This window comes from Schistocerca gregaria, chromosome 9, assembly GCF_023897955.1.
Source record: "Schistocerca gregaria isolate iqSchGreg1 chromosome 9, iqSchGreg1.2, whole genome shotgun sequence".
NCBI classification, from domain to species: Eukaryota; Metazoa; Arthropoda; class Insecta; order Orthoptera; family Acrididae; genus Schistocerca; species Schistocerca gregaria.
In genome coordinates, this window is record NC_064928.1 from 255,006,204 (window position 1) to 255,020,844 (window position 14,641).

The 14,641-nt window shown below is 44.9% G+C and overlaps 1 protein-coding gene across 2 annotated transcripts in view; it reads left to right on the forward strand.

Moving 5' to 3' along the window:
* Window positions 1-14,641, forward strand: part of LOC126291739 (proteoglycan 4-like) — a 418,968-nt gene that overhangs the window by 111,119 nt on the left and 293,208 nt on the right. For both annotated transcript variants that reach the window (XM_049985413.1, XM_049985414.1), the window contains one exon: window positions 1,560-1,690. In XM_049985413.1, coding sequence (XP_049841370.1) covers window positions 1,565-1,690 — 126 coding nt within the window. In that variant the 5' untranslated portion in view covers window positions 1,560-1,564. The remainder of the gene's footprint in view (window positions 1-1,559; window positions 1,691-14,641) is intronic.

Consider the following 14,641-nt stretch of genomic DNA (forward strand, 5'->3'; position numbering starts at 1 on the left):
GCAAATGCTTTTGACATAACTGAATGTTAGGCATGTATAATGTAATTGTATTATTGTGTGTTTAATGAATTTGACTTTACTAAATGAAAATGAAAAATATAACATATCAGATGCTAATGTAATAAACAAATCTGTAAAGCATGTAATGGAAAAAAAAAAAATAAAAGAGTCACAATTGACGCTACTCTGAGGAGTAACGCCAATTTCCCTGGCGGGGGAGGTGTTGTAACCGCAGAAAAGCCAAGTCTAAATGCAGTTGTTCTCAGACGATATACCAGAAATCATACGGGGAGATAGAGTTAACAGGGGACGCCAGGCGTGTCAGAGGGGTCACAAAAGATAACGACGCAGCCAGATAGCCGAGGCGGCGGTCCAAGCGGCCAGGCAGCTGCGCGTGATAAGCAAGGAAGCAGACTCAGCTATTAAGATAAAAAGGGCGCTCTGGGCAGGTCCCTTAATAAGCAATAACTTACAGTATCAACACTCTTGGCTAGAGGGAGAAGTCTGGGAGCGGAGAGAGAAAGAAAGAGGGCCCTAGGTGGGGACCGCACTACGTCATGAGGAGCCAATAAAGGGCTCAGGACGCAGTGCGTGACCATATAGGGAGAGGCCCCTCTACCCCTCCACCCAGCTTCTGAAGAAAAGTACTGAAGTTAATACTAAAACAGTCCCTAATAAGAAAAAGTTGCACTCGACGCTACGTCATGCCAAGCGCTGGCGGGGTCGAAGGGGAAGAGCTAACAAAACTCGGAGGCACGCCGCTCCGGGGATCTCTCTCTCGGGTTTAGGCAGCGACGGTAGTCAGCGTGAGTAGCAGCCGACTTGGGCTGAGGGCGGGCTGCAGGCAGACAGTTGGAGATAGTCGCCGATGAGCGTTTAGGCAGCGACCGCGGGACTCTGACGTAGGGTGCTAGTGTGGGCAGCAAAGTGCTGGAAAGTTCTATCAGGCAGCCAGAACGGTGGAAGTCAGTCACCGTCTCTGTAATGGGCTTGGCTATTCTGTAGGTACAATCACTACGCAGTTAGGGTGATCTGTATTCTTTATGAATAAATTAGAACTTTTATAACGTCCATACGAGTTTACTTCTACCAACATCCTAGCCTTGTACCTTCACACCAGGGAATTTAACATCTTAGCCAGATCAAAAGTCTCCCTCTCAATTAGGTCAACCGGCTAATTCCCGTTTACGAACCGTGTCGCTCAATCCCTCGCAAAACCCACGTTTGGGACGCGACAGTACGCTTCTCAACAACAGATTCGGTGACCGATGGATTGGTAGAGGCGGACCAATCCCATGGCCTCCACGCTCTCCTGACCTCAACCCTCTTGACTTTTTTATGGGGGATTTGAAAGCTCTTGTCTATGCAAAAAGTGAGCTCTAACATGGAAGGTAAGCGTTTCCGGACACATGTCCACATAGCATATTTTCTTTCTTTGTGTGTGAGGAATGTTTCCTGAAAGTTTGGCCGAACCTTTTTGTAACACCCTGTGTATGCTCTACTGATATAAATGGAAGCTGTTTATATGTGGTGGTCACAGGTTTATTTTGTGGTTACAGAGACCATGCGACCTAGCGAGTGTCCTGTAGTGGAGCGACGTGTCGACATCCCCATCAAGTGCAAGGAACTGGAACTGCTCAAGAGCTGCGTGGAGCACACGGCCGTCGTGGTCATCAACAGGCTCCACCAGGTAAGCGCGCCACACTTCGTGGCGGAGCATAAGCCCGTTCCAGGTACTAGCTTCTTTGAAACATCATACACTAACATGCATTGTTTATCAACTCTGAAACCAGTATTTGTTTCAGAATTTGTTGTCTTTACTAGGTACATGGAGATCACTTTTGGGACTCGTTATGGGAGCCGTTTCATTTGGTCAGTTCATTATATTTAGTCTCTCAGAACGCTATATCATTTTGTTTTGTTGTTGTTGTTGTTGTGATCTTCAATCCTGAGACTGGTTTGATGCAGCTCTCCATGCTACTCTCTCCTGTGCAAGCTTCTTCATCTCCCACTACTTACTGCAGCCTACATCCTTCTGAATCTGCTTAGTGTATTCATCTCTTGGTCTCCCTCTACGATTTTTACCCTCTACACTGCCCTCCAATACTAAATTGGTGATCCCTCGATGTCTCAAAACATATCCTACGAACCGATCCCTTCTTCTTGTCAAGTTGTGCCACAAGCTCCTCTTCTCCCAAATTCTATTCAATACCTCGTCATTAGTTATGTGGTCTACCCATCTAATCTTCAGCATTCTCCTGTAGCACCACATTTCGAAAGCTTCTATTCTCTTCTTGTCCAAACTAGTTATCGTCCAAGTCCCACTCCCATACATGGCTATGCTCCATACAGATACTTTCAGAAACGACTTGCTGACAAATCAATACTCGATGTTAACAAATTCTCTTCTTCAGAAACGCTTTCCTTGCCATTGCCAGTCTACATTTTATATCCTCTCTACTTCGACCATCATCAGTTATTTTGCTCCCCAAATAGCAAAACTCCTTTACTACTTTAAGTGTCTCATTTCCTAATCTAATTCCCTCAGCATCACCCTACTTAATTCGACTACATCCCATTATCCTCGTTTTTCTTTTGTTGATGTTCATCTTATACCCTCCTTTCATGATACTGTCCATTTCGTTCAACTGCTCTTCCAAGTCCTTTGCTGTCTCTGACAGATGAAAGATAAAATCACTGACCTATATTTTAGGAACGCCGATTTCGGTTAACTCGTATTGTCTTTTCATTGGACTAGGTTTGTTTCTCCGATTCAGTAGGTATCAGCTTGTCAATAATACCTGTTTTTGTATCAGTGCTGATACAAACGTTCTTTCATAGTACGCAAGCACTGGCCCGAGCAGCTGCAGAATAAAACTCACTTGAAACAAGGATTTCTAGTACCTGCATGGTAGATAATAATGTGTTTTAGCGAGAAAAAGCAAGCTAGTCCATTTCGATAACCGAGGATCATTGCCAATCTGCCTGTAAACCCTGCCAAACAAGTAGCAAATCTACAGCCATTTGAGTGGAAAAAGTGAACAAGCGTTCATCCAAGACAGTGTGCAGGTGGATTGGTCGTCGAAGCACCATACCATGGCCGGCACGTTCACCGGTTCTGTCGTCCCCGGATTTCTTTCTGTGGGGAAAGTTGAAAGATATTTGCTATCGTGATCCACCAACAACACCTGACAACATGCATCACAGCATTGTCAATGCATGTGCGAACATTACGGAAGGCGAAGTACTCGCTGGTGAGAGGAATAATTTGGGTGAAGGTCACGGTTAAATGAGGCTCAGGCATGGTAATTGGATGTCTTTATATAGGCCCCCTGGCTCAGCAGCTGATGTGGCTGAGCACCTGAAGGATAATTTTGAAAATATTTCGAGTAGATTTCCCCACCATGTTATAGTTCTGGTTGGAGATGTTAATTTGCCGGTTATAGACTGGGAGACTCAAACGTTCATAACGGGTGCAGGGACAAACAATCTAGTGAATTTTTTTATGTGGTTTATCCGAAATCTACCTTGAGCAGCTAAACAGAGAACCGACTCGTGGCGATGACATATTAGACATTCTGGTGACAAACAGACCCGAACTATTTGAAACAGTTAACGCAGAACAGGGAATCAGCGATCATAAAGCGGTTACTGCGTCGATGATTTCAGCCGTAAATAGAAATATTAAAAAAGGTAGGAAGATTATACTGTTTAGCAAAAGTGACAAAAAAGCAAATTACAGAGTACCTGACGGCTCAACACAAAAGTTTTGTCTCAAGTACAGATAGTGTTGAGGATCAGTGGATAAAGTTCAAAACCATCGTAAAATATGCGTTACATGAGTATTTGCCAAGCAAGATCGTAAGAGATGGAAAAGAGCCACCATGGCACAACAACCGAGTTAGAAAACTGCTGCGGAAGCAAAGGGAACTTCACAGCAAACAAACATAGCCAAAGCCTTGCAGACAAACAAAAATTACGCGAAGCGAAATGTAGTGTGAGGAGGGCTATGCGGGAGGCTTTCAATGAATTCGAAAGTAAAGTTCTATGTACTATGACTTGGCAGAAAATCCTAAGAAATTTTGGTCTTAAGTGAAAGCGGTAGGTGGATCAAAACAAAATGTCCACACACTCTGTGACCAAAATGCTACTGAAACAGAGGATGACAGACTAAAGGCCGAAATACTAAATGTCTTTTTCCAAAGCTGTTTCACAGAGGAAGACTGCACTGTGCTTCCTTCTCTAGATTGTCGCACAGATAACAAAATGGTAGATATCGAAGTAGACGACAGAGGGATAGAGAAACAATTAAAAGCGCTCAAAAGAGGAAAGGCCGCTGGACCTGATGGGATACCCGTTCGATTTTACACAGAGTACGCGAAGGAACTTGCCCCCTTCATGCAGCGGTGTACCGTAGGTCTCTGGAAGTGCGTAGCGTTCCAAAGGATTGGAAACGGGGCACAGGTCATTCCCGTTTTCAAGAAGGGACGTCGAAGAAATGTGCAGAACTATAGACCTATATCTCTAAAGTCGATAAGTTGTAGAATTTTGGAACACGTATTATGTTCGAGTATAATGACTTTTCTGGAGACTAGAAATCTACTCTGTAGGAATCAGCATGGGTTTGGAAAAAGACGATCGTGTGAAACCCAGTTCGCGCTATTCGTCCACGAGACTCAGCGGGCCATAGACACGGGTTCACAAGTAGATGCCGTGTTTCTTGACTTCCGCCGCAAGGCGTTCGATACAGTTCCCCACAGTCGTTTAAGTAAGAGGATATGGACTGTCGGTCCAGTTGTGTGATTGGATTGAAGAGTTCCTAGGTAACAGAACGCCATATGTCATTCTGAATGGAGAGAAGTCTTCCGAAGTAAGCGTGATTTCAGGTGTGCCGCAGGGGAGTGTCGTAGGACCGTTGCTATTCACAATATACATAAATGACCTTGTGGATGACATCGGAAGTTCACTGAGGCTTTTTGCAGATGATGCTGTGGTGTATCTAGAGGTTGTAGCAATGGAAAATTGTACTGAAATGCAGGAGGACCTGCGGCGAATTGACGCATGGTGTAGGGAATGGCAATTGAATCTCAATGTAGACAAGTGTAATGTGCTGCGAATACATAGAAAGATAGATCCCTTGTCATTTAGCTACAAAATAGCAGGTAAGCAACTGGAAGCAGTTAATTCCATAAATTATCTGGGAGTACGCATTAGGAGTGATTTAAAATGGAATGACCATATAAAATTAATCATCAGTGAAGCAGATGCCAGACAGATTCATTGGAAGAATCCTAAGGAAATGCACCCCAAAAACAAAGGAAGTAGGTTACAGTACACTTGTTCGCCCACTGCTTGAATACTGCTCAGCAGTGTGGGATCCGTACCAGATAGGGTTGATAGAAGAGAGAGAGAAGATCCAACGGAGAGCAGCGCGCTTCGTTACAGGATCATTTAGTAATCGCGAAAGCGTTACAGAGATGATAGATACACATGGCTCTTGAAAAAAAAGTTAAAATGTGTGAGAAATCCTATGGGACGTAACTGCTAAGGTCATCAGTCCCTAAGCTTACACACTATTTTACCTGAATTATGCTAAGGACAAACACACACGCATGCCCGAGGGAGGACTCGAACCTCCGCCGGGACCAGCCGCACAGTCCATGACAGCAGCGCCCGAGACCGTTCGGCTAATCCCGCCCGGCGGCTTTTGAATCTCACGGTTGTTCCATTTCTGTCTGTTTCGACGTATAGCTGTTTGTGGTAGCACATTACAGGCTTACTCAGAGCTGTGACGCTAGTTCCAAGGAAACAACGATAATCGTAGTAAGAAATCGAATAAAACGTAGTTGCGTTCTTACTAAGTAACGACTGGAACTGTTGATATTTTTAAAATTATCCGGAATGTGGTATATCGATATTTAAAAGCAGTATTATTTCCGGGCCTCGATGTGTCGAAAAATGTATCGCTGTATCGACGGAAAAACTGTCGACGAACAGGCCTATAAAATACCTGCAGACATTGTAAATATACTGTTGATTTTAGAGCCGCGTATTAAGTTCTGATTTATTATTAGATACTTTGTAAATCAACAAACTAGCAGCCTGCCTATCCCCCTTAGAACAAGAATAGTAAGCAAAACTGTGCACGTTCACGCTTGCTGCTGACCACTTCGCCAACAATGATAACTGCCAGTAAGCGGAACAACAAAAGGCGTTCGATAGATCCGTCGTTCGGTTTCGTCGCATATCGGATTTGTCCGGAACACTTCATGCTGACTTGCGTGTTTCTTCATTTTTGAAAACGCCAGCGAGCTAGCAGTCGTAGAGTTGAAATTGCGTGGTGGAACTAAAAGGTTAAGTTACTTTTACTAGCGCCGAATGCCGTCTACGTCAGCATTTCCCTCGTCTCCGCCCACTGCAAAGAGCAATCTTGTCATTTATGTTTTTGTTCATCGTTTTCAGCAAATGTTTTTGAAGGATGCCGATGTGAAGAGATAGCATAGTAGCTGAGTTAAAAAGTCTTTTTTCACGCAAATAGTGTGCTAGTTCTCTACATTACAAATCTTATTCCATTCACCCCCTCCCCCACCCAGTGTAGTCGGAATACTACTTTGTGATTCACACAATCAAGGAGAAAGACTGGATGTGATAAAAGTTCAAAAATCAGTAAGACCGCACACAGTTAAAGTAAAATTATGTTTTTCTACAATTTCAAAAGAGCAATTACAAATATTTACCGAAAGTTGCGAGAAAAATAGTATAAAATAAAAATATCAGCACTATACGTTGCTATTTCGATGCATTGGTGAAATAGTATCGCCGATAAATACCGGTACTTTTCCAGAAAAGTATCTATATGTCGATGTTAGTTCAACAGCGCTAGTAGTGATCGGTGCAAACTAGCTGTGGAAAGAAGAGCGTTACAGAAAAACAAGCGTGTTAATAGTAATTAAAATTCTTCTGGGTATTATGCCGCATCATTGCTAAAACCTAACAACAATAATAAACTGAAACCGACGTTTACAACAGTGACGTCAGACATCGGTAGTCTGTAATAATTAGAAGCGCCTATCCCCATGCGAAAGCAGTCGTGTCCTGAGGAAGGCCGTTGCAATTCGGCCGAAACGTCGGCTTTAGTTTATTATTGTTGTTAGTTTTTAGCAATGACGCTGCATAATACCCGGAAGAATTTTAATCACCATGACACCGCCCGCGGAAGCCTACGTTCTTGTATAAGCGCATTAATGTCGAATATAAATTTAAATGTTATGAAGTCTTTTCTGAAGGGATTTGTCTGGAGGCTAGCCTTGTACGGAAGTGAAATATGGACGATAAGAAGCCCAGACAAGTCAAGACGCTTCCAAAAGGTGTCACAGAAGAACGTTGAAGATCAGGTGGAAAAAATTTTAGGTGGCACTCAAGGCATGGATACAGTAAGCACTTTGAAATGCATATATAGACAGCAATAATTATGCAAAGGTGAAGAGTCTTGCACAGGACAGCCTATGACGTGGACAGCTGCATCAAACCAGCAAGGAAGCATTATTTGCTTAACAAGATAATTAGTGAATAGAGCCTTACATATTTGTTACTATAAGTACATGTCTGTTTGTGCGGAAGACCGGCTTAAATTAAAGAATGTGCTGTCCAGATATCCTTTTATCAAAGGTAATTATGGATTCCTCAGTGTATCAATACCCGTATAACAACGATACTTTTCCGAGGGTGCTGTGTCCCTGTCCACGCCACTTAGCTTCTTAACTCTCGATTCGTAACGGTGGTTCCGGGGCAGCGGCGGCAGATTGCTAAGCGAAGGGGCCTGGGTTCGATTCTTGGCCGTTCCGAGATATTTCGTACCGTGATAAGAAAATCTCCTACCTGGCGTCATATGACACGTCTAAACGTAAGTAAGTTCGGCTTGGTTGATTTATATCCTCATTTGGCGAAACACAGTGTCGCATGTTCCACTGTTCAGATGGCCGTATGGGCACGTCCCGAAAGACAATTCTTAAATAAATTTATAGAAATCCCGGTTCGTAGGTATTACACTACTGGCCATTAAAATTGCCACACCAAGAAGAAATGCATATGATAAACGGGTATTCATTGGACAGATATATTATGCAAGAACTGACATTTGATTACATTTTCACGCAATTTGGGTGCATAGATCCTGAGAAATCAGTATCAAGAACAACCACCTCTGGCCGTAATAACGGCCTTGATACGCCTGGGCATTGAGCCAGAGTTTGGATGGCGTGTACAGGTACAGCTGCCCATGCAGCTTCAACACGATACCGCAGTTCATCAAGAGTAGTGACTGGCGTATTGTGACGAGCCATTTGCTCGGCCACCATTGACCAGACGTTTTCAGTTGGTGAGAGATCTGGAGAATGTGCTGGCCAGTGCAGCAGTCGAACCCTTTCTGTATCCAGAAAGGTCCGTACAGGACCTGGAATATGCGGTCGTGCATTATCCTGCTGAAATGTAGGGTTTCGCAGGGATCGAATGAATGGTAGAGCCACAGGTCGTAACACATCTGAAATGTAGCGTCCACTGTTCAAAGTGCCGTCAGTGTGAACAAGAGGTGACCGAGACGTGTAACCAATGGCACCCCATACCATCACGCCGGGTGATACGCCAGTATGGCGATGACGAATACACGCTTCCAATGTACGTTGACCAAGATGTCGCCAAACACGGATGCGACGATCACGATCATGTAAACAGAACCTGGATTCATCCGAAAAAATAACGTTTTGCCATGCGTGCACCCAGGTTCGTCGCTGAGTACACCATCGCAGACGCTCCTGTCTCTGATGCAGCGTCAAGGGTAACCTCAGCCACGATCTCCGAGCTGATAGTCCATGCTGCTGCAAACGTCGTCGAACTGTTCGTGCAGATGGTTGTTGTCCTGGCATATCCCCATCTGTTGAGTCAGGGATCGGGACGTGGCTGCACGATCCGTTACAGCCGTGCGAATAAGATCCTATCATCTCGACTGCTAGTGATACGAGGCCGTTGGGATCCAGCACGGCGATCCGTATTACCATCCTAAACCCACCGATTCCATATTCTGCTAACAGTCATTCGATCTCGAGCAACGCGAGCAGCAATGTCGCGATACGATAAACCGCAATCACGATAGGTTACAATCCGACCTTTATCAAAGTCGGAAACGTGATGGTACCCATTTCTCCTCCTTACACGAGGCATCACAACAACGTTTCACCAGGTGACGCCGGTCAACTGCTGTTTTTGTATGAGAAATCGGTTGGAAACTTTCCTCATGTCAGCACGTTGTAGGTGTCGCCACCGGCGCGAACCTTGTGTGAATGCTCTGAAAAGCTGATGATTTGCATATCACAGCATCTTCTTCCTGTCAGTTAAATTTCGCGACTGTAGCACGTCATTTTCGTGCTGTAGCAATTTTAATGGCCAGTAGTGTACTATCTGACCGCTGGAGAATGTTTGCAGCTTCCACGTTTTCACAATCAGAAATTTGTTCCACGACGCGGGTTAGACGAGTAACAGTATCACGTTCATCACTGTCTTAATTTCCCTTCTAATTATACGTGAGTACCTCAAGATTTGAATTTTTTTTCAAAATAATTAATTATGTACTCGTAATCAGTAAACCGGATACTGCACAATTTAACAAAATACAGCGTGCGGAATGTATAATAATTTGTTTATGGCGTGTTCCACGTCCTTGAGTATCTCCCCACTGTGGATGCATCGAAAGAAAAGTGCGCCGAGATATCAAAAGTTACGGGGTGGGGTACCTCCTAACATCTTGCCGGACCTCCTTTTGCCCGACATAAACTGAACATGTCGTCGGATGTTTCCTGCAAACATGCTGACTCTGTAGTCGCTCCTAATTGCGACAGTGTTGCCGCTGCAGGATTTTGCACACGAGCTGATACCTCGACTGTGTCTCTTAAATGTTCGATGGGATTCGCGTTGGGCAATTTTGGTGGCCACACCATTCGCTCGAATTCTCCAGACTGTTCTTCAAACAATTAGCGAGCAATTGTGGCCCATAGATGTGGCGCACTGTTCTTCCATAAAAATTCGATAGATATTTTGGAAGAGGAAGTGCACGGATCGCTGCAAATGCTCTCGAAGTAGCGGAACATAACGAGGACCCAGTCAGTTCCATGTAAACACAGGTCACACCATTACGAAGCCAGCACAGTGCCTCGTTGACAACTTGGGTCCACGGATTCATGGGATCTGCCCGCTACACTAGAACCTTGCCGTCTGCTCTTACCGACTGAAATGGGGATCCATCTGGTGAGGCCACAGTTTTCCAGTCGCGCAGAGTCCAGCCGATACGGCCACGAGCTCAGGAGCGGCGCTGCAGGCGCTGTCGTGCTGTCAGCAACGGCTCTCGGGTCGGTCGTGTGCTGCCACAGCCCATTAAAGCCAAGTTTAGTTGCACTGTTCTAACGGTTACGTTCGTTGCACGTCGCACATTGATTTCTGCGATTGTTTCTCGCAGTGTTGCTTGTCTGTTGGCACTGACAATTGAACACAAACGCCGCCCCTCCCGGTCGTTGAGGGTTTTTTTTTCACTCTGAGGGAATGAGGCGGGCACATAGAGAGCCTATTGCTTTTTGGTGCCTTATATTAACTTAAGGTATGCTGTGGTGGCACTTTTTATTTTGAGAAATGGGGTTTGGGTTTCCTAATCTTATTCCGATTCTCATCTCATATGTTATCGCTTTCTGTCGCGTGGGAGGGTATTGAGATCCTGGCATTTGCCCGAGTGCTGAGGGAAACCTCCCTAAAACCTCAGCAAGGATCTATTGAAGCTTCTCTTTCTTTTGTTTTGTTGTTTTCTCTTCTTTGGTGTCTTGTAAGCGTGTGGTCGTAATTTTAATTCTTGTTTTATGTGTCGTCTTCCTCTTCAGATTCTTCGTCCTGTAGGTGTTTTATCATGTCCTGTTGTATGTCATCGTGAGTGAAATTTGTTGCTGAATTCGCATATATTGCCTTATTGTTGTTTTGATTACTACGAGGTGCATTCAAGTTCTAAGGCCTCCGATTTTTTTTTTTCTAATTAACTACTCACCCGAAATCGATGAAACTGGCGTTACTTCTCGACGTACACATTTTTCACAACGCTGACGCCATGATTCCATGGTAGCGGGGAAGGCTTCTTTAGGAGTCTGTTTTGACCACTGGAAAATCGCTGAGGCAATAGCAGCACGGCTGGCGAATGTGCGGTCACGGAGAGTGTCTTTCATTGTTGGAAAAAGCCAAAAGTCACTAGGAGCCAGGTCAGGTGAGTAGGGAGCACGAGGAATCACTTCAAAGTTGTTATCACAAAGAAACTGTTGCGTAACGTTGCTCGATGTGCGGGTGCGTTGTCTTGGTGAAACAGCACACGCGCAGCCCTTCCCGGAAGTTTTTGTTGCAGTGCAGGACGGAATTTGTTCTTCAAAACATTTTCGTAGGATGCACCTGTTACCGTAGTGCTCTTTGGAACGCAATGGGTAAGGATTACGCCCCCGCTGTCCCAGAACATGGACACCATCATTTTTTCAGCACTGGCGGTTACCCGAAATTTTTTTGGTGGCGGTGAATCTGTGTGCTTCCATTGAGCTGACTGGCGCTTTGTTTCTGGATTGAAAAATGCCATCCACGTCTCATCCATTGTCACAACCGACGAAAAGAAAGTCCCATTCTCGCTGTCGTTGCTCGTCAACATTGATTGGCAACATGCCACACGGGCAGCCATGTGGTCGTCCGTCAGCATTCGTGGCACCCACATGGATGACACTTTTCGCATTTTCAGGTCGTCATGCAGGATTGTGCGCACAGAACCCACAGAAATGCCAACTCTGGAGGCGATCTGTTCAACAGTAATTCGGCGATCCCCCAAAACAATTCTCTCCACTTTCTCGATCATGTCGTCAGATCGGCTTGTACGAGCCCGAGGTTGTTTCGATTTGTTGTCACTCGATGTTCTGCCTTCATTAAACTGTCGCACCCACGAACGCAATTTCGACACGCCACATGTCTCCTTCAACTGTCGATGAATTTCAATTGGTTTCACACCACGCAAATTCAGAAAACGAATGATTGCACGCTGTTCAAGTACGGAAAACGGGGCCATTTTAAGTATTTAAAACAGTTCTCATTCTCGCCGCTGGCGGTAAAATTCCATCTGCCGTACGGTGCTGCCATCTCTGGGACGTATTGACAATGAACACGGCCTCATTTTAAAACAATACGCATGTTTCTATCTCTTTCCAGTCCGGAGAAAAAAAATCAGAGGCCTTAGAACTGGAATGCATCTCGGATAGGCGGATAAGGGTATTTTGTTTGTGGGTATCTCAGAACGGTGTAATTTCTTAGTAAAATGTCTGTTGCGGCTGTTATTGTTCAATCTGTTGGTGCCGATTTTAGCAGTTAATTCTAGCCTTCTTTTCCTTAGGGGGTGCACTTGTGCGTCCCTGTATACTAATTCATTTCGTGTCCTGGGGTTCATCTGGCCTGCTATCCTTAGTATTTTCCTTTCTGTTGCCATTACCCTCCGTGTAACTGTTTTGTTCGCCATCCATGCCGGTGCGGCATATTCCAGTATAGGGCGGGCAAAAGCTTTGTAGTTGTAGATCATTTTATCCCTTTTGGCTCCGTTTGTCCTGCCTCCGAGTTTGCGGAGTACGTTTAGTCTTGTTTTGGCTTTTGTCGTGATGTCCGTAGAGTGTGCCTCTCATGACATATATTTGTCGAGTGTAATGCCCAGATATCTTGCTGTGTCTTTCGCTTTTATGGCTTGTCCCCACAGCTGTAACCTGCAGTCTTCTTGGTTCTGTTTGCGCGTGCGGGCACGTTTGTGTTTGAACAGAATAAGATGTGCCTTGGCAGCGTTAGGCCTGATCTTCCATTGGCTGAGCAAGCTTTCTAGTAGGGATAGGTAGTCTTGAGTTTGTGTGTTGGTTTCTTGTGTTGTTGGTGTATGGCACCAGTACACTGTGTCGTCCGCGTACAATGTCAGACCCTCATTCCACTTGTTGGGTAGTGAGATGTCTGCCGTGTACAATGTATATAGCAAGGGAGATACGATGGCTCCCTGTGGGACTCCCGCTTTTGGCATAAAAGGGTCTGATTCCGCATCGTTGACGACGACCTTGGATGGGCGATTTTCGAGGATGTTTGACAAGAGTGTGGTGATCTTCGCTGGTACCCCCATTTTTAAGAGCTTGTAATATAGGCCATTGTGCCACACTTTGTTAAGTGAAGGCCGTCGGCCAGTGCGTTGCCAGTGGTGAGAGGTGGTGCCTTAAATTTGGTATTCTCGACACTCTCTTGACGCTGACGATCTCGGCATATTGAATTCCCTAACGACTTTCGAAGTAGAAAGCCCCTTGTGTCTCGTTCCAACTACCATTCCGCATTCTAAGTCTGTTAATTCTCGCCGTGCGACCATAATCACGTCGGAAATCGTTTAACAGGAATCACCTTAGCACAAATGACAGCACCGCCAATGCACGTATATGTGCATATCGCTATCCCATCACTTTCGTCACCCTCATTGTATATCTGTCTCTAAACACTGCCTCTTTTTCTTTTTCACGTGTTCAGCCATATAAGCCATTCAAGTCATCTCTTCCCGAGCACGTCCTACCGAATGTTCCTAAGGGAAGGGGTTAAAACGAAGAGGTATTTGTTGTACACATTTTCGTCCGTTCCCGACACACAAATAATTTATTTCTAAATTCGTGAACGATGTCCGTTACAGATTTATTTCTGCACCCTCACTTCGCTCGTGTACAACAGAACCGGAATCGCCATTATGTTGTAGAAATACTTTTTGTATAGTTGTAGAAATGAGCAATTCAGTTGAGAAAAAAAAACAGCATTATCTTCAACGCCTCCCTCCTAGTTGTATGTGACATTACACTCAATGTATATTAAGTGTCTGATGCGTTCTGACGTCACATTGCCGATACTGATATTTGATTGGAAGGAGTCTTCTTCCCTACAGAGCGAGGTGAAGCAGCCGTTAGAAGACCGGAATCACATTCAGGAGCGCGACGGTGCAAATCTGCGTCCGGTCATTCAGATTTAGATTTCCCGGGGCCTCCCAAAATCGCTTCAGGCAAATGCTGGGATGATTCCTTTGAAAGGGCACTGCCGATTTGCATCACCATTTGTGAAACATCCCCGAGCTTCTGCTCAGTCTCTAATGACCTCGATATTGCCAGGGCTTTAAATCCTAACCTTCATTCTTTCTCTCGAAATAGCTTATCGTGAGTTTGGCTATGCAGAATTTGAAATTGCGTCTGCTGGGAGTTTATTCACCAAGTGCACAGATTTCTGTAAGTCGTCTTTGGAGGCTGCTAAAATTGATAATTGCCTAGTCAAAATGTTAAAATGTGTGAGAAATCCTATGGGACTTAACTGCTAAGGTTTTCAGTCCCTAAGCTTCCACACTACTTAAATTATCCTAAGGACAAACACACATACACACCCATGCCCGAGGGAGGACTCGAATCTCCGCCGGGACCAGCCGCACAGTTCATGACTGCAGCGACTTAGACCGAATTGCCTAGTCATTTTCCAATAGATCTCTCTCTGTCTCTCTCTCTCTCTCTTTCTCTTTCTCTCTCACGCTCTCCTTCCCCCT